This window comes from Chelonia mydas, chromosome 2, assembly GCF_015237465.2.
Source record: "Chelonia mydas isolate rCheMyd1 chromosome 2, rCheMyd1.pri.v2, whole genome shotgun sequence".
NCBI lineage: Eukaryota > Metazoa > Chordata > Testudines > Cheloniidae > Chelonia > Chelonia mydas.
This window is the reverse complement of record NC_057850.1, coordinates 38,330,949-38,350,021: the sequence shown is the minus strand read 5'-3', so window position 1 is coordinate 38,350,021 and position 19,073 is coordinate 38,330,949. Positions and strand designations below refer to the sequence as shown.

Here is a 19,073-nt window from a genome sequence, read left to right as displayed (position 1 = left end):
CATTGGGAGCGGACTACATCCACCCTGATCGAATTGGCCCTGTCAACACTGGTTCTCCACTTGTGAGGTAATTCCCTTCTCTTCATGTGTCATTATATAATGCCTGCATCTGTAATTTTCACTCCATGCATCTGAAGAAATGTTTTTTTACCACAAAAGCTTATGCCCAAATAAATTTGTTAGTCTTTAAGGTGCCACCGGACTCCTTGTTGTTTTTGTGGATACAGACTAACACAGCTACCCCTCTGATACTTGACATCAAATAAAAGTGTATTCCCTACTTCACAGCAAAACCTTTATGGATGGGATTTTCTTCAAACCTTCTGTGTTACTTCATATTAGTGTTTTGAATCAACTAAAAGTTACACAAGGAGTTTCATTACTGTTTCTACATGGTCCATACTGAATGTTGAAAAGTTAATGGTCTATTTGAAATATAAATGCTATGCCAACTCTATTTGAACTTAAGACCTTCCAAATATAATACAAATGGCTTAATTTGCTGTGCTTCTTCATGGGAAGACTTTATTGTCTGCTTATGGGAGAGATGGAGTCTATGTTCTCTGAACAGCAGGTATTACAAGGAAAATTACTTTAAAGACACTATTATTGAGCAACTCTAGAATCTTTTGTCAAGCCAAAAACACTCTGAAGCAGCTTCCTACATTCTAGCTATAAATGTGACACTGATTCACATTATTTGAGGTTAGTGTGTTCTGTTTAATGTAAGAACAAGAGTGTTTTAATTACTTCTTGTAACAGGCCATCTTGTCCAAGTTTGAGACTGTACAGGATAGCTTGACCTAAATTCAGTATGGAGGGTAGGCTGAAACACCACGGTGACTGAAGCTAAGCCTCACGCTATATTCCTAGACCTTATCTATGATAAAATGGAATTACAGTTAACAGCATGCATCATTACCTTAAAACACACTGCACAGCTGCTTTAGTTATCCCAGAACCAAACATAAACCCAGGAAATTCAAAGCCAAGATTACACTTTATAAAGAATCCAAACATGTTAACGTAAGAAATGCAAGTAAGGTATCCAACCCATTTGCTCCAACCCCTCAGACAAACACCTACAAGATCTCTATCAAGCATTCTTACAACTACAATACCCACCTGCGGAAGTGAAGAAACAGATTGATAGAGCCAGAAGAGTTCCCAGAAGTCACCTACTACAGGACAGGCCTAACAAAGAAAATAACAGAACGCCACTAGCCATCACCTTCAGCCCCCAACTAAAACCCCTCTAACGCATTATCAAGGATCTACAACCTATCCTGAAGGATGACCCAACACTCTCACAAATCTTGGGAGACAGGCCAGTCCTTACCTACAGACAGTCCCCCAACCTGAAACAAATACTCACCAGCAACCACATACCACACAACAGAACCACTAACCCAGGAACCTATCCTTGCAACAAAGCCTGTTGCCAACTGTGCCCACATATGTATTCAGTGGACACCATCACAGGGCCTAATCACATCAGCCACACTATCAGAGGCTCGTTCACCTACACATCTACCAATGTGATATATGCCATCATGTGCCAGCAATGCCCCTCTGCCATGTACATTGGTCAAACTGCACAGTCTCTACGTAAAAGAATAAATGGACACAAATCAGATGTCAAGAATGATAACATTCATAAACCAGTCAGAGAACACTTCAATCTCTCTGCTCACTCGATTTCTGATCTCAAAGTGACTATCCTTCAACAAAAAAACTTCGAAAACAGACTCCAACGAGAGACTGCTGAATTGGAATTAATTTGCAAATTGGATACAATTAATTTAGGCTTGAATAGAGACTGGGAATAGTTGATTCATTATAAAAAGTAACCTATTTCCCCTTGTTTATTCCTCTCCCCCCACCCCCCGTTCCTCAGATGTTCTTGTTAAGCCCTGGATTTGTGCTGGAAATGGCCCACCTTGATTATCATACACATTGTAAGGAGAGTGATCACTGTAGATAAGCTATTACCAGCAGGCGAGTGGGGTGGGGGGGAGAGAAAACCTTTTGTAGTGATAAACACCCATTTTTTCATGGTCTGTGTGTATAAAAACATCTTCTGTATTTTCCACAGTATGCATCCGATGAAGTGAGCTGTAGCTCACGAAAGCTTATGCTCAAATAAATTGGTTAGTCTCTACGGTGTCACAAGTACTCCTTTTCTTTTTGTGAACCTACCTTTAATGGCTCTGTATTGATGTCATGCAGTAATCACAATGGACATTTTAGTGTTCGCAGTCCCAGAGTAAATTAAACTGACTTTTACAGAACATTTTCCTCTCACATCACCACAGCACAAAGGAAAGTTTGTTTAGGTACTTTAATCATGCATTTTCTTACTTCAATATGTTTGCATCTGAGTGCCTTCGGCTGCCACTAGGTGCACTTGCCCTTGTCTTCTCTAGCCCCTCTCCTTGTCCACACAGTGCCTGAGGTACAGGCATATACCTAGGATCTGGGGCCTTAAGTAGTTAAACGATCTTCCAATTGTCATGCACTGCTGCCTATACCCAAAGGTAGCAGGCTGGTGCCAGCCCTAGGAGTCACATTCCAGCACTATTGGGGAAGGGTATTAAGGGGGGCACACAGGGGAGAAAAAAAAGTAAGAAGGCATTTTCAGCAGAAAGGGGAATAAGTAGGGGCCTTCAGCTTGTAGCAGGAACAGTGAGAGTTCAAGCTTCTGGAATGTGTTGGAGATACAGAGCATTGCAGGACAGAGGGGAAGAAAGAAAGAGTACTCCTAAGAAAGAAAAGGGAAGTGAGCCAAAGACTAAAATGGAGGAGAGAGGAAAACCGGCAGAGGACTCAAGAGTAGTGAGTCTAGGAACAGAAAGGAGAAGACCAGACAGCAAGCAAACAGGCAACTTGATGGGAGAAAATATAAAAATACATTGGGGGAGGGGAGGGAAGATGTCACTGTTCTCTCACCTTTCCCCTTCCCTGTGTCTGTTTCTTCCCCCTTTCCTCCAATGAATGTGAGTGTGATAGAGAAGGAAGTGCTAGTGACTCAAAACTCTCCCATGCACACCTCCCAGTCAACCCACAACCCTTAAAGGTCATTTTATTTAAGAGTTCTATCAGTCAAAAGTTTGGAACTGCCAGATTAAGGTTGCATGGGCAATATTAATTTGCAACCCCTTTTGTGTACGCATTAAGATGCTTTCTTTAATTACATGACCACATATTCTCAAGAGGATCCTTGCCTCATTCAGTAGTACAGGTTGAATTTTGAAGGGGGAGAGGGGAAATTATGTGGCCCTGGAAACCTTAACTCTGGTACATTTTAAACTTTGTAACCTAAGCAAAAAAAGCTTTCAATTTTTTGTAAATACTATTTATAGGAATCCTCTGAAAGTGCTGTTGCCTACTGAACACTTGCACTGCAAGCACCTGTTGCCTATTGAACACTTTAGGCCAGGAAGCAAACAATGCTGTCTGTATTGCCTACCTGCAAATTTGTTGGCTCAGTTGATTTTGGCCAGAATAATGGAGATAACACTCCTACTCTTGGGAAAAAAACTAGTTTTAGTAACCACAAGGGTTCAGGATCTCTATTTTATCTCTCAACTTGTCTTTAGCATTATATGAAGAGTACCACCTGAATTTCCACCCCTTCACTCAGCATCTAAACAGTCATGGTCAACAGTTAAGATAAATAAGCTTCATTAAGTATTTAGTTTATTGAATTACACTATAGCATGCCCACCACTGAAGTGTATTACACATTTTACAGTTGACTGAAGAAACAAGTTTAAGCTGTCAAGTCTCCTTGAAGATGATCTGCAAAATAAGAAAAACACGAGTTAATATATTTGGACAATATAGCTCTCAGAAGTAAAAGCATTAGGATGTATGAATTCAAACAGAGAGGAAAAGTGTTTATGCCAGTAGTTTAGTCTAGAGGAATTTCCCACTACTATTTCCTCATGGCTTATTAAGACACTGCATGTGGTAAATAAAACTGAAACATGGAACAAATCAAGAGCTATATAATAAGATCTGGAACAGCCTTCAAGATTCATTATGTACACAGCATTGATAAATGCACAAGTGTATGATGGAAAAAAGAAGACATCTTACTAAGTACTGTAGCAAGAAGCCTAAAAAAGAAAGGAATGCAACAGAGGAAACAAATGAATGCAGGTGGATTACCTGGAAAGGAAGAAATCCAAGTTTGTTAAATTACTTCTCTGTATTAAACTGAACACCCTCAATCTCAATCCTTCACAGCTGTGCTCCATGACAAGAGTCATGCAAGACCGTAGCACCAGAACATCTGTATTGTATGTCCCCATTACCACAGTATCTGAGCACCTCACAGTCTTTGTGTGTTTATCCTCAACACGCCTGTGAGGAAGGACTATTATCCCCGTTTTACAGATGGAGAACTGAAGTGCTATGGGCTAGATCCACAAAACAACTTGGTGGTGCCTAAATGTTGGACTGAGGCATTTAAATTCCTCAATATCCCCGCTCAGTTACCACCTAACTCTGTAGGTCCCCTAGGCACCTAAAAATCTGCCAGTGAGCATTCACACAGCTGCCTAGGTCTAGATGCCTAGCATATGCCTAAACCCCAGCAGAATCCTCAAACTAGCTCTCTTACATGCAGGGCCCTATCCAACAGGCACTCAGACTAAACCCACCCAAAATAGCTGGAGGAGCCACCGTTCCCCCTTATAACTTTTAGTCTTTCGATTAGGGCACTCACACAAGCTGTAGGACACCCAGGCTCATTTGCCACCCTAGCCCCAGGGGGGAAAGGGATTTGAACTCTGGTATCCCCAGGAGAGTGCCCTAAGCACGGGGTTGGGGTATTCAGCAGCAGGTCTCAATCTCTCTTCTAGAAGCTGTTCCACTGTGTATAAATACTTAAATATGAGCTGAGCAAAGGCAGAGATTCAGAGACCTGCCCCAGAATACCCCACGGCACGGTGGTTAGGGCACTCTCCAGAGATGACAAAGACCAGAATTCAAACCTCCCTTCTCCAAATCAGGCAGACAGGGGAATTGAACCCAGATCTGCAACAGCCTGGGTAAGAGTGGCTCCACTGCTGACACTATTTTTGGGGGGAGGAGGGGGCATGGGGGGAAAGGAGGACACACAGGAGGAGGCAAGAAAGAGATTACACACCTAACTTCCAGGGAGGGTTCATTCATGGCTGTGAATGCAAATGGAGAGAAGAGCCTCTCTCCAAACCAGACCTAGTCACCTGTCTTTGAGGAATGGGGTTTAGGTCTCCTCAGCATTTTCTTTTGGGTACCTTCGGCAGCTCCCCACACAGCATGCTGGTTTTTCTAGGTCTCATTCTTAGGCATCTAACTCTTTTCATGCATTATAAAACATCCTGGGTGCCTACCCTGGGGCTGTGGATTCCACCTGGTAGCAACACACCCAAAAGTCAAGCATTGCAAGACTCAGCACTGCAGTGCCGAAAGCTCTTTGAAGTGCTAGTCCTACCTCTTTGCCCTATGTCACGCATAAGTTTATAGCGGAGCAGGGATTTGAACCTCAGTCTCTCAAGTCCCATGCTAATATGCTAATCACTGATCTACTTCCTCTTCGGTAACTGCAAGAAACATTCCAAAAACAGCAGGTTAAAAGAAGTAGTATTAGCCCTAAAATTGGGGAGAAGGGATGGGGGGAAAGAAGAGGATTTTCAGAGTCTATTTTTAAGTTAGTCAGTCCAAACCACTGGATTTGCTGCAGTATTAGATATAGTCTAACACATCTTCAGCGTGGATCAGGAAAGCCTATGACAAATTTTCTATTTACTTATCCAGACCTTCAACAGGTTGGTATTAGTACAGTTCCTACAAGACAGGTGTCCATAGCAAAAATAGCATCAAAACTGAACCTCCATCCAGTTTCATATATATATTTGGAGGGGCCGGGAGATCTCCCCATTCACTATATAGGCAGAAAGTGCAGGTGCAATCTTCCACAGATGTCGGAAGCAGCAATGTTAAATTATATCTCCTCTTTCCCCCTCCTTCTGATTTACCTAGATCAGTGGTTCTCAAACTTTTGTATTGGTGACCCCCCTTATAAATTAAAAATACTTTATATATTTAACACTATTATAAATGCTGGAGGCCAAAGCAGGGTTTGTGGTGGAGGCTCACAGCTTGTGACCCTCCCCCCGCCCCCATGTAATAACCTTGTGACCCCTGAGCGGTCCCAACCACCAGTTTGAGAACCCCTGACCTAGCTAGTCATATGCACCCTACAATCACTGTAGGTCCCAACCAGCTTCTCTCCTACTGCAGAAGTTGAGGATATTTTTGCATTACACCTCCACATCTGTTGATAATTCTTCTAATGCTCTACCTAAGCAGAGTTACAGATTAAGATTATACTATTTGTGCCACTTTCTCTCAACTAATGCCACTGCGTAAATGATGAAGAAAGGATAATCCCAAAATCCCTTTAAAGCCTTGAGCTAGTTAATGTTTCACAGTTCTAACAAACAGGTGCACTCAACCTGGTCAGAGAAAGACTTTTGTACATTGGTTGCAAACTGGAATGCATATAGCGTCTTGGTGTAATCAAGTGTTTCTTTTAGCTCTGTTTGCACAGCAAAGCTCTGTTCTTAGTTTCAATTAAAGAGTTTTAAACTTGTAAGTTTGTTGGCAGTAGTGTTTCAGTTGATTTTCCTCCCATACTTAGATCTGACATTCTTGCCAGATAGCCTTTCAAAACACCCTGAAGAAGGCCACCTGACCAAAGCATTGGTGATGTAATTGCCTGAAAAAGTTAGTTTACATAAACATACATTAGCAGTATTCTTTATTATGATCTTAAACTGGAGGTAGGAGTACAAAGGTAAAGTGATCCCTATGTTATTTACCTCTTACATGTTCCTAAAAACATGTAGAATTTCCATTGGGAGGAAAAAAAGGATGGTCAATAATCCCATTATTAGTTTACACTACTCTGTTTTGCATTTTTACTTTACAACTATATGAAAAGCATCCATCATCCATAGTTTGTTATACCAGAACCAGCTGCTATCTGATGTTATGTTTGTGTGTGGAAGCAAGACAAACATTAACACCATTAAGTCCAGTACTTGACCTGTTCACTTAACAAGTAACAAACTGAATGAGACTAAAAGTCAAACCATAGTTGGCCAGGATAATTTAGAAAGACAAATCATCATGTGATGATCACAGTGAACATTCCTGAGCACCGGAAGAATGGAGAAGCCATTGCCCTTGGTCAGTCTTTGAAGAAGTAGTTTTAAGAGAAATGGAAGAAAGTTGTCAATGAAGAAATCAATCTCAGTTTCATATCCCATATCCCAATTCTTCATATGAGTGTCTTCCTTTTTGAGATAGGGTAATCATAACTGCACACTATTGCAAGTTAGGGTGAACCACTGATTTATATAATATTTTCTACTCCCTATGCATCTTAACACTTTGCTTTTTTGACAACTGCACATCATGCAGAGATGAGAATGTTGCCAAGTCCGTTCCTTAAGTTAATACTGTTAATTTATTACCCCTAAAGGGTGTATAAGTAGTTCAATTTTTCCCCTCAATATGCAATACTTTGCATTTATCATCACTGGCTCTAATGATATAGTAACAAAAGGAACGTTATCTGTAGTTCCCACCGAGACCCTTTTTCCCTTTCTAAACTTCAGGAACTCTCACCTCCATTTAACTGGAAGTCAATTTAAGGGCAGAACTTGATCAAAAACATCAAAATGGGAAGTTTCCAGTGTATCAATATAAACAGAAGTTAGTGAGATCAGTTTGATGTAAGGCATTTTGCTATTACCTACATATGCTGCTTATGAGTTTTTGGGTTGTACACTTTCAAACACACCAGCTTCCCTCATGGCCTCAAAGTCCTTCATGGAATCATAGTTTTTATAGAAGTCTGCGTATGCTTGTTTTCTGGGTTCAGACACGCCGTACTGAAATGCAAAAAGGTAGAGAATTAAGTTTTAAGGAGTAGAAAAATTTGTGTAACAGATGCAGAAAGCTTGTAATTCACTTGGTGGTGCCGTATCACCTGATACAAGACTACTGCAATCTCAAAAAAGCTGTCTTTAGTTCAACACAGAACAGTTAGATATTAGCAGGTTACAGCAATACTTTTACTCAGATTTAGATTCTGAACTATTTAACGGATGGGAAAACAAATGTTTAGTGTTGTTTCATCTAAAAATTGGAACCAGATTTACAAACAGCATTACTAAATTTTCAGGACACCAGTAAGTTTATTCTTCCTTGTCAGATAACGTGCAGAAGTCCAAGTGATCATCTTCTCCCAAAAAACTGTCACCAACTGGTCATGGTTCTATTCTTCAAGGATTTAGAAATAAACTGTTAATATGCCCATGGACAATCACACAGTTAAGTGAATTAGGGATGCCCTTTTATCTATCGTTCCTACTAAAACTGAGTTACAGTTAGAACAATTCTGTAAGGTTATAAAAGGCGGAAAGGGGGCTGCCAAAGCACATAGCCAAAGTGATGCACCCACTTTGGCCACATCTACACTAAGAAAAAGGTGGGTTCACACTCATTAATTAACACACGATTAAATCCTAGGGAAGACAAGGCAGTTTAATATTAACATGGTACTTAACTTCACACATGTGAACGCTACAAATTGCTTTGTCTTCACTAAGATTTTACCTTGTGCTAGTTACCATGTGTTCACATATAAGGTAAGAACATCCTCCACCTTTTTCCTAGTATGAACACACCCTTGTGCTCCATGCTGTGGTTCATTTGTTTTGACAGAATCTTTTAGTCAACTGAATGGCCATATAAATCTGGGAGCTCCTTGAGGAATCATCTGATTGGGCACAGCAGTGGCAATGGGCAAGATACCATGCATGAATTTCTTTACCCATCCCCACCTTCCTCAAATTCTATACCAGCTGTGAGCATAGCTGGCTAGGAAAGAAGAGAAGACAATTGACAATATTCACAGACCAGGGGCATATTCTGCACGTATTTTAAACTGATGTAAATCTAGATGAATGCCAGAGGTCAGTGGAGTTATACACCTGTACAGTTGCAGGATTTGGCCATGTGTGCGCATAATTAAGGGACCAGTGGATGAAGACTAGTCCTCCCACACATATCCCTTCAACACCCCAGTTCAACAGAGGGTGCCCAAGCAAGGAACAAGAGTGTAGGAAACTAACTGCTCTTACGTGAGGAGCTTGGCTCTTCAAACAGAAGCCCCAGGTGGAAAAAGCACAAAACTGAGATTTATACCCTACCTGCATTCCCAGTTTTTGTGGTGTGCTCTTTGTACATAAAAAAAAATACAGGGTCAGATTTTTGGGTAAAGAGTTGCCCCACCACATATGTTCCAGGTTTGTTTAAAAAAAAGAGAAGCATTGCAGTGATTAATGATACATCAAGTGTCAGTTTAGCTATGTCCTGGTAAGTTGCTACTTTACTTTAATGGACTCTTTTTCAGCTCTCCAAGGGGAGCTGAAGCCTTTGACTGTGCTGGTAACAGAGCTAGGCTTTACTGATGAATAATAGTAATTAAACCTTAATATTTACAGCTGTCTTCAGCTAGGGCTTTCTGAAAATTTAAATGTTGCAAGTGACAAGAATGAAGTTTAGTAAGGGACTGGAGGGTCAGTTATTCTATGTACTTAGAAATGAGTTGCTGAATGCGTGTGTTTAGACTGCCTAGGTAATCAGTTTTGAGTGAAACTTTTTTTTGCAAGATATCACACCTCAGAAATCTAGCAAACATTTAGTAATAAAGGCAATCAAGCCATCCTAAGACATAAAAAGTGATAGTTGTGCATTCAGTGTATTAAACACTTTAAATACCTTTAACTACCGCTATTCTGTCTGCACGACTCTTTAGGGTCCCAGAAAGCAAAGCTTCACTCATGTGGCATTGCCCCTAATCCTTAAAGAAAAAGGTCTTCAACCTCACACTTAAGCCAGAGTTCTATTTTTTCACCATGTTGTCCTTATCCCTCCAGAGATATCTTGTATCCACCTTGCCCACTGTACCTTTTCAGACAGATTGTCAACAATAATGATAGATGCTCCACTGAGCACACAGGTAGTCTTCTGATCAAAGCATGATATCAAGGCTATTAACAATTCTCTGGCTTTCAATGGTGGCTAAAGATAGTGGAAAAAGGTGGCTCTCAACCTTTATGAGCATCCAGCAGATAGTATTTTTATTGTATTAATTATTACTTCTACTGCAGCGGCATCCGAAGTCCCTTAAGCACTTTGCAAACACAGAGGAAGACCTCATCTTAAAAGAGATCAGTCTAGATGTTTATTTTACACTCTACAACAACTTTACAAAATACTCAGATGCCAGTGCATATGCCAAGAAGGGTTAACTCACTCTAAGAAAGCAGAAATGGCTGAGAGATGTTTGACTCTCCTAAATGAGGGGGATGAGGGATAGCTCAGCAGTTTGAGCATTGGCCTGCTAAACCCAGGGTTGTGAGTTCAATCCTTGAGGGGGCCATTTAGGAAACTGGGGCAAAAACTGGGGATTGGTCCTGCTTTGAGCAGGGGGTTGGACTAGATGACCTCCTGAGGTCCCTTCCAACCCTGATATTCTATGAAATCAAATTAAGTTACACAAGGCAGAGAGTTTGCCCATCTTGCTTAGCTAAGAGTTTCAAAGACCATCATTCTGTGGATAACTTCATAAGTGGGACCCTCCTCAGGGAGCGTATCTCTCCCCTCTTCCCCCTCAATAAATATCCTACATTGAACAGAGGCAAGTCCATGAACCAGTTTGAGCACCACCAATTTTAAATTTTTTAGGTCGAACCAGCATGAGTTGCACAAAGCACTAGGGCTATGTCTGAACTGCACAAGTAACCTGGGTGATTGGCATCCATGTTAGCCTACCCTGGGTGTGGGCATCCCAACAGCAAACCCCTACCAGTATTTGTGTCCTCATTCACCCATGTGTGTATGCAGACATATCTCATTGTTCTCAGTTGTGAGATGCCCTAGGATTCTTTCCCGCTCAACTGCAGGAAAACTTGACTGTCCTTCAGGAAAAATTGTGGGAAGGCATTGGAGGACTATCTCCTCACTGAAAAGCAGTCTGGATTAAAGTGGAGCCTGTATTCTAACCCCCACCTCCACCAGATAAAATAACCCAGGCTTAAAGCACTTCCAAATCTGGGTCAGATTTTTTTTTTCTTGTATGAACCAAGTGGGCTAAAAGCCAGGTAAGAGTTCATGTTAACTGGGCAGTGTAGACATGAATTGTGCAATGCTTGGCTCCTAGGGTTAGTCCAAGGTTTGCCAACAACTGCGTGGCCTCGGTCAAGTCACTCAGAAACTATCGGAGGTTATCTGTAAAATAGGAACAACTCCTCTCAAAGAAGCACCAAAAAGGTTTTTTCATAGCACTCTGGAGACATGCTCATGAGAAATCCACCACAGCAGTTTTCTCATAAACAGATAAATCAAGTCAAAGTCCTGAACCAGAAGGCTATATAGATTGGTCGAGATGAACTGGGTTCACAGATGTTATCAGACCTCACCTTGTACAAAACTGCACTTCCCAGGGATACAATCACTGCCCCTACAATATGGAATCTCAGCCGTTTGGCCAGGAGGCCCCTCATCTGTGGTTTGGGCAACAGAGTAGATGACATGGTGATGATTTCTCCTAGGAAAGTAATACATTGGAAATTTATTAAGAGATGTACACAGGAAGGTTCTGTCCTAATTGATGCATTTTGTTTTCTATGTATATAACAGACTTGTGAAATGTTTAGTCTAACAAGAGGATACTAGAGTAGCTTCACAACATACCCAAATCATCCCCTCCATTAAAATACCTCTTTACAACATCTGAAATGCCTTTTGAGGACAATCTATTTGTGAGAGGAAACTATCAAAACACAATAGACCTTAAATACTTTACATATAATAGACTAGTTGATAAGAGTTTTTCTTTCTACTGTTTATTGTGTCTTATCCACACAATACCCTTCTGTCTCCTATGAAGTCTACTGTCATTTTATATTCCTGAGACAAGTCATACTCAAATTTTTTAGGCCAGGAACCGTATTTTATTAATCTAGATGGCATCATGTATGACTAATGCACTAGATTAAAAAAATAAAGGTGACAGACAACCCTACTGTAAAGTAATACATCTCTTCAACAGGGATTTATTGTGCCATGTACACAGTAGTGCAGCAGACTGTGCACACAGTCGTATGAGACATAGGACTGAATGTAAGGAATCGTCTATACAAGAGTTTTGCCAGTTCAGCTATGCCAGCAAAGCCCTCCAAATGCAGATGCAGTCATGCTCAGATAAAAGTGCTGTTGCTGAAAAAGCCCCGTTTGCACCTCACGGTCTGCCATGTCCTGGCAGGGAACGCAAGGCAGTGGTAGTCTATAGATCAGACCCCTCTGGTAACAGAGACCCTACACCCCTGTCCAACTTTATACACATCCCCGGGGATCATACGCAGAGAACTAGGCCAGGGCCCGCCCCTGGCCTGCGGCAGGTGCCTAGGCCACAAACACCAACCGAGTGACAAAATGGGGACAAGATTCACACGGCCCAGGCACGCCCGGGTCAGCACCGGACCCAGAAGTGACCGAGCCTCCGGGCAACTCTTTCGCACGCGCCCCCCTCGCAGCCTCGCCCTGCTTCCCAGGTCCTTCGCTCGGCCCCTCACTCGCACGATGCGCGGAGGCTGGTAACGGCCGCGCGGCGCCGCAGGCCTCAGGGACACGGAGGTCAGAGGCGGCCGCGGGGCTCCCGGAGCGCCGGGGCGGGGAAAGGGAGGGGGGAGAGAAAGGCGGGGGCGCCTGGCTAGCGGACCAGCTCCGGGGGAGCGGGGCGATCGCCACTCACCTCAGCAAAGTACCAAGGTCCTTCCGCACTGACAAGAGCCGGACACCGACTACGGAACTGCAGCCGCGCATGCGCAACACACTGACTAGGCTACGGCAGCCGCCCGGCTCAAACCGCGAGCCACTAAACTCAGATTCGTATGGGGGTGGGGCTAAGCAACACAGCAGGGGACCACCATGGAGGGGGAGGAAGGAGGGAGTGAGGGAGGGCAAAGGAAAAGCTGTGGGGAAGGAGAGGACAAGCTCTCTTGCTGTGGCTCTGGCTACCCCACCATCTCTCCAGGCAAGGGCATGACAGGAGCCCCACCCCCACCCCGTACTGCTCCTTCTGCAGGAGCCTTCAGTGTGACAGTATCATCCTTGCATGCACACTGCAGTGTGCAACAGTGTCCTGTCCCACTCTGACCAATGATAGCCCCGCCCCGACTGACCAAGGGCACCCCCCCAACCTGCTCAGACCCACCATCAGCGGCGTCACCCTGACCAGCTCCGACTGACCGCCCTACTCCAACTAACCGACAACAGCCCTGCCCCAGCTTGCTCCAATCAACCGACAACAGCCCTGCCATGACCAACCAAGGCCAGCCCTTCCCCGGCCCGCTCCAACTGAAAGACGACAGCCCCGCCCCTTCCAACTGATGACAGCCCCACCCTGACTGATGACAGCCCCTTTCAGACCAACAACAGTCTCATCCCAGCTGGTCCATGATAGCCTCACCCCACCCTGACCAACAATAGCCCCTCTCCGACCCACGACACCCCATCCCAACTGACTGACAGCCCCACCCCGAGTGACCGATGATACCTCACTCCAACCAATGACAGCCCTACCCTACCCAAACCAACAACAGCCCCACCCTGACTGACCGACTACAGCCCCATCATGACCGATGACAGGCCCATCCCAATCGATGACAGCCCTGTCCCAACCGACCGACCGATGACAGCCCTGCCCCAACTGACTGATGACAGCCCATGTTGCTACCAACCGATGATGGCCCTGCCCTGTCCCGACCAATGACAGCCCTGTCCCATCTGACTGACAACAGCCCTGGCCTCCCCACTTAGGCTGAGGGAGGGGCCTTCAGATGTGGGTGAGCTTGGACCTATCCGCCTCCCGGACTTCGATAGATGCCCTCACCATCGATAGCCCCACCCTACTCCACCCCAACAGACAGCAGCCCTGCCTTGACCAACCGACAACAGCCCCTCCCTGACCAGTGACAGCCCTGCTCCAATTGATGACCTCCCTATCCTGCCTTAACTGATGACGGCCCCGCCCTGACTGCCCTGACCAATGACAGACCTGCTGCAACCTATGACAGCCCCACCTTGCCCCAACTGATGATAGCTCTGCCCCACCCCAGCTGACAACAGCCCCATTCCGCCTTGGCCGATGGCAGCCCCGCCATGCCCGAACTGATCAACAATCTCCCCAACCGATCAACGACAGCCCCATCTCTGCCTGCTCCGATTAACCAATGACAACTTCATCCTGACCAATGACAGCCCCATCACAATGAACTGATGACAGCTAGCCTGCCCCAACCAACAACAGCTCTGCCTCACCTCAATTGATGACAACCCCGCTGAGACCAACTGATTACAGCCCTGCCCCAGCCTATGACAGCTCCATCCCACCCCAATCAACCAACAACAGCCCTGTCCTGCCCTGAATAACAGTGGCCCCACCCTGCCCCAACCAATGACATCCCCACTACATTCAATGACAGCCCCAACCAACAACAGCCCCATTCCACCCCAACCAACCAATGACAGCCCAGCCCTGCCCCAAACAACGGAAGCCCCATCTTGCCCCAATTGACGACAGCCCCCCCACACTTGACAATAGCCCCGTCCCACCTCAACTGACCGACAACAGTCCCTGCCTGTCCAACTGACAACAGCCCCATCTTGACTGACCAACAACAGCCCCTGCTTGTCTGACTGACCACAGACCCGTACCACCCCTCCCAACTGACGACAGCCCGCCCACCCCGCATGACTGACAGATCCATCCCGACCTCCAGACCAACAACAGCCCCCTTCATAAGTAAAAGGCCATCATGTCCAACCCAAAAAAGGCATAGAATCACACCTAGGAGGCAAGCAACATTGTTGTGACACTGCAACAAAGTCCAAATTAGACCCCTGTGCCACCTGGTTGAGGCCTGCACTTCAGGATTGCTGGCGTTTTTCTTCCACTTTGAGCAGTGATCTTAGTAGGCCTGTGTACATATGCAGTTGCACAGGGCCCCTTCCATTTAGTCATCCTTGTCAGAAATAAATACTTTCCTCACTGTTTAGCCAACAAACCGATGCCCCCTGCTCCACTTCCTATCCTACACCAAATGGTGATTCTCACACATCTTCAGAATTGGTGCAAGAGCAGATGGTAGATAAAATGACATGATTTAGTTCACTGATAAGCATGATTGGTGCAGTCTGTAAATAAAACAAGCACTTTGTTGACGGTTAGCAACTAATAGGAAGATTTTTAAAATAAAGTGATGATTTGCCCATGTTTCCCTTCTAACTACTACCTTAGTTTTCTTTTATGGTCACCCTAAGTAAAGGGGATTTCTTGTCATTACAGGTTTGTGTATTTTTTACCTAAAATCTTCCAGCACAACATGTTACCTTGGTCCTGTCAGCAATAACATCACTTTTAAGCAAATCAGCGATTCTATTTAAAAGGAGAATTAGTTAAATGACACTCATGTTGGCCTAAATGTTACCTCATCTAAATTCATGCACTATCCATAATTGTAAATTAAAGTGTAACTAACAAAGCTCTTAATCTTAACCATTTAGCAATTCTTTATATTTCAATATCACAATTCAGTTTGTGTGTATTATCATACCCCCTTAATCCATTTGGGGGCAGAGGATTAAAGAGCACTTTGACTCCAAAATATTGTCAATAGTTTCTTTATCTTCTTTTAGTATGGCTGTTCAGGAACTCTTTTTCACACGAAGTCCAGCCTTATGGTTGCATATCATTACAAAAAGCTTCGTTAGTAATTTTCCCTGTGTTGCATTTTGAGGGGAGCCTATATTTTAGGGCCTTAATAATTGTTTGTGCTGCCCTTCACCTAGCGTTGGTGGCAGCTGCTGCTGCAGTCTAACATATCAGGTGTTAGGCATACTCAGATCATGCATAAGGACTGGGCCGCTCTGGCAAGATACTTGTTCCCCTACTTAGTTTAAAAATCCCACTTCAGGGCCTTGGCTTGAGCTAAAGCTCTAAGCAGCTTGTTATCTGTGGGGCAGCATCAGAGCTAAGGGTTTTGACAATGCTGACTGGTGAAAACTTAGGTGCCCAGGGGACTTAGGCACCTAGGAGGGTTAGGTACTGCCTGAACTGTGGCTGTGAAAATGGCAGTGGCACTTCCTGATGGTCTTAGGTGCCTATCTGCCTGTTTAGGGTCTAAATCCCTTTAAAAATCTGGCCCTAAATATCTAGTTTGTTTGCTTGAGTTTTTTATTTGTTTTGTAAAGAAAAGTTGCCAGATTTACAACCCTGGAGACAAGTCCTCTGTTTATCCCCAGGATGGCATAGCAGTGGCAGGAACTGAAGCACCCTAGTACCTTTTGGCATAAAAAGATCACTTCCAGAGGCAGGAAGGAGGTAGTTAAAGCTCATTTATTGCCTGCTCCTGCTCCTACAGAAGTCAATGGGTACAGGATAGGGCCCTGAATCCTTGGCTTTGCTACTGAGACTTCCCGAAAAGGTACCCATTATCATAGGGGTTTTTGTGACATGGACAATGATCCACTAGGAACAACGCTGTAATAATCAATTATTTTCACACAGGCCACGAAACAGTCATTTGATGGCAATGATTGTCAGCCAACCTGGATCAAATTAGAACGAATACTCTCGTGGAACAAGGCTGTGTGTCACAATAGCAATCCTCCGAGCTGCCACATTCCTAATTTGTTTGTTATAAAGTCTAGTACTCTATCACCAGGAAAGGCTTTTCTTTTTTTTTTTAATAAAAACAACACTAGCTGCTAGCTTTGTGCCACAAACAAAAACATTTGTGCTCCTCATGCTGTTTCTGAGCCAGAAATTAACTAATTAAAGACTTCTTTTCTCAGAAATGTGTTGGCATCAATCAGAGGTGCTGGGGCACAAACATAGATGCTATGGTATGATAAGGCATTTTATAAAATTGAAGTGGCAGTTAAACAAAACAGCTGTATTAATCTCAGCTGTATTCAGAGCATCAGGGACGAGGCAAATCAATGATTCCCAAATGGAAAGAATACAAAATTGGTAGGGGAAAATAATCATTTTCAAACTTCTAAAAGGGTATCCCGAACAATGGAGGAAAAAAAAGCAAACATTAAAATCCAAATAAACTCAGTGGATGGGGATTTCATGAGCCTTTTGTTGATTTCATAAACTGTTTATATCATTTTAAAATCTCATTTTACAATTTTTTAAACTTTGTTGAACTTTTTAAAGGGCCAGATTCTGATGCCTGTGCTCATGTGGTACAGTACCTTATTCCATGAATGACACCCATTGATTGTCCAGTACATGGTGCCATGATTTATCATATTATCAAACAGGAGACTCAACTATGTCTCAGAATAGACAAATGTCATAGCTACAGGGCTAACTGCACCTGTGGCCCCTTTCTGGTACCTCTGAGGGCATGCCTTCAGGTGTTAGGCCTCATGCTTTTATTTGTCTGAGGCTGGAATTTCACAATTCTCCCACTCCTAGACTGAGACCTGTATATTAGCCATTCTCACCCTTGTAGTCCAACTGAGTTCAGGCACCTCCGGTTCTTCCCTTCAAGAGTCTGTGACCATGGAATACAGTGACTAGACTGCCTTCTTAAAACAAAAGTATTGTTTACTTTAGCAGTAAGAACAAAGCTTTTAGATAAATAGGATTTTAAATCAACATCATACATACGTCTATCTTACCTAAAGGTTTACCATCCCCTGATGCTAACTTAGGCAGGGCTAGCTTCTTCAGACACCCCCAGTGGGGTCCTGTTTCTCAGTCTATCTCTCCTGAATGATCACTGCCTCTCTTGAGAAAACACAACGAGGAGTCTTTGTGGCACCTTAGAGACTAACAAATTTATTTGGGCATAAGCTTTTGTGGGCTAGAACCCACTTCATCAGATGCAGGGAGTGGAAAATACAGGAACAGGTATAAATACAGGAAAGAATTGAGTTGCCTTACCAAGTGTGAGGTCTAACGAGACAATTCAATTGACAGCAGGATACCAAGGGAGGAAAAATAACTTTTGAAGTGGTAATGAGAGTGGCCCATTTCAGACAGCTGACAAGAAGGTGTGAGTAACAGTAGGGGGAAATTAGTATTGGAGAAATTAGGTTTAGGTTTTGTAATGACCCAACCACTCCCAGTCTTTGTTGAGGCCTAATCTGATGGTGTCCAGTTTGCAAATTAATTCCAATTCTGCAGTTTCATGTTGGAGTCTGTTTTTGAAGTTTTTTTGTTGAAGAATTGCCACTTTTAGGTCTGTTATTGTGACCAGGGAGATTGAAGTGTTTTCCTACTGGTTTTTGAATGTTATGATTCCTGATGTCAGATTTGTGTCCATTTATTCTTTTGCGTAGAGACTGTCCAGTTTGGCCAATGTACATGGCAGAGGGGCATTGCTGGCACATGATGGCATGTATCACATTGGTAGATGTGCATGTGAACGAGCCCCTGATGGTGTGGCTGATGTGATTAGGTCCTATGATGGTGTCCCTTCGATAGATATGTGGACAGAGTTGGCACCAGGGTTTGTTGCAGGGTTTGATTCCTGGGTTGGTGTTTTTGTTGTGTGGTGTGTAGATGCTGGTGAATATTTGCTTCAGGTTGGGGGGCTGTCTGTAAGAGAGGACTGGTCTGTCCCCCAAGGTCTGTGAGAGTGATGGATCATCCTTCAGGATAGGTTGTAGATTCTTGATGATACACTGGAGAGGTTTTAGTTGGGGGCTGTAGGTGACAGTCTTTTTAACCCTGTCAAAGTTCTTTTGTCCTTCTGTGTTCGGGTGCCTTTTCCTGTTCGGGTCCAAACCAGTTTCGTAGGTTTACTGGAGAATAGGCAAAATCATCAAAGCTAATAGTTCTGGCCTTGTTCCTTATCAACTCATAAATGTTTGCCAAGAGCTCGCTTATCTAGAACCATTTTTTCCTTGTTATCTGTTTTTCTAGT

The 19,073-nt window shown here is 43.7% G+C and overlaps 1 protein-coding gene across 2 annotated transcripts; it reads right to left on the bottom strand.

Moving 5' to 3' along the window:
* Nucleotides 1-3,677: 3,677 nt before the first annotated feature.
* Nucleotides 3,678-13,036, bottom strand: LOC102947738 (cytochrome c oxidase subunit 6C-2). Of its 2 annotated transcripts, none has more exons than XM_027818375.3 (4): nucleotides 12,881-13,036; nucleotides 11,547-11,674; nucleotides 7,811-7,949; nucleotides 3,678-3,801 (listed from the first exon to the last, which is right to left on the bottom strand). In XM_027818375.3, exons 2-3 carry the CDS (start codon nucleotides 11,658-11,660, stop codon nucleotides 7,824-7,826), a joined length of 240 nt encoding a protein of 79 aa, XP_027674176.1. In that variant the 5' UTR covers nucleotides 11,661-11,674; nucleotides 12,881-13,036; the 3' UTR covers nucleotides 3,678-3,801; nucleotides 7,811-7,823. The 2 variants fall into 2 exon arrangements, with proteins under 2 accessions (XP_027674176.1, XP_007056064.1); XM_007056002.4 differs by having other exon boundaries at nucleotides 7,815-7,949.
* Nucleotides 13,037-19,073: the final 6,037 nt, after the last annotated feature.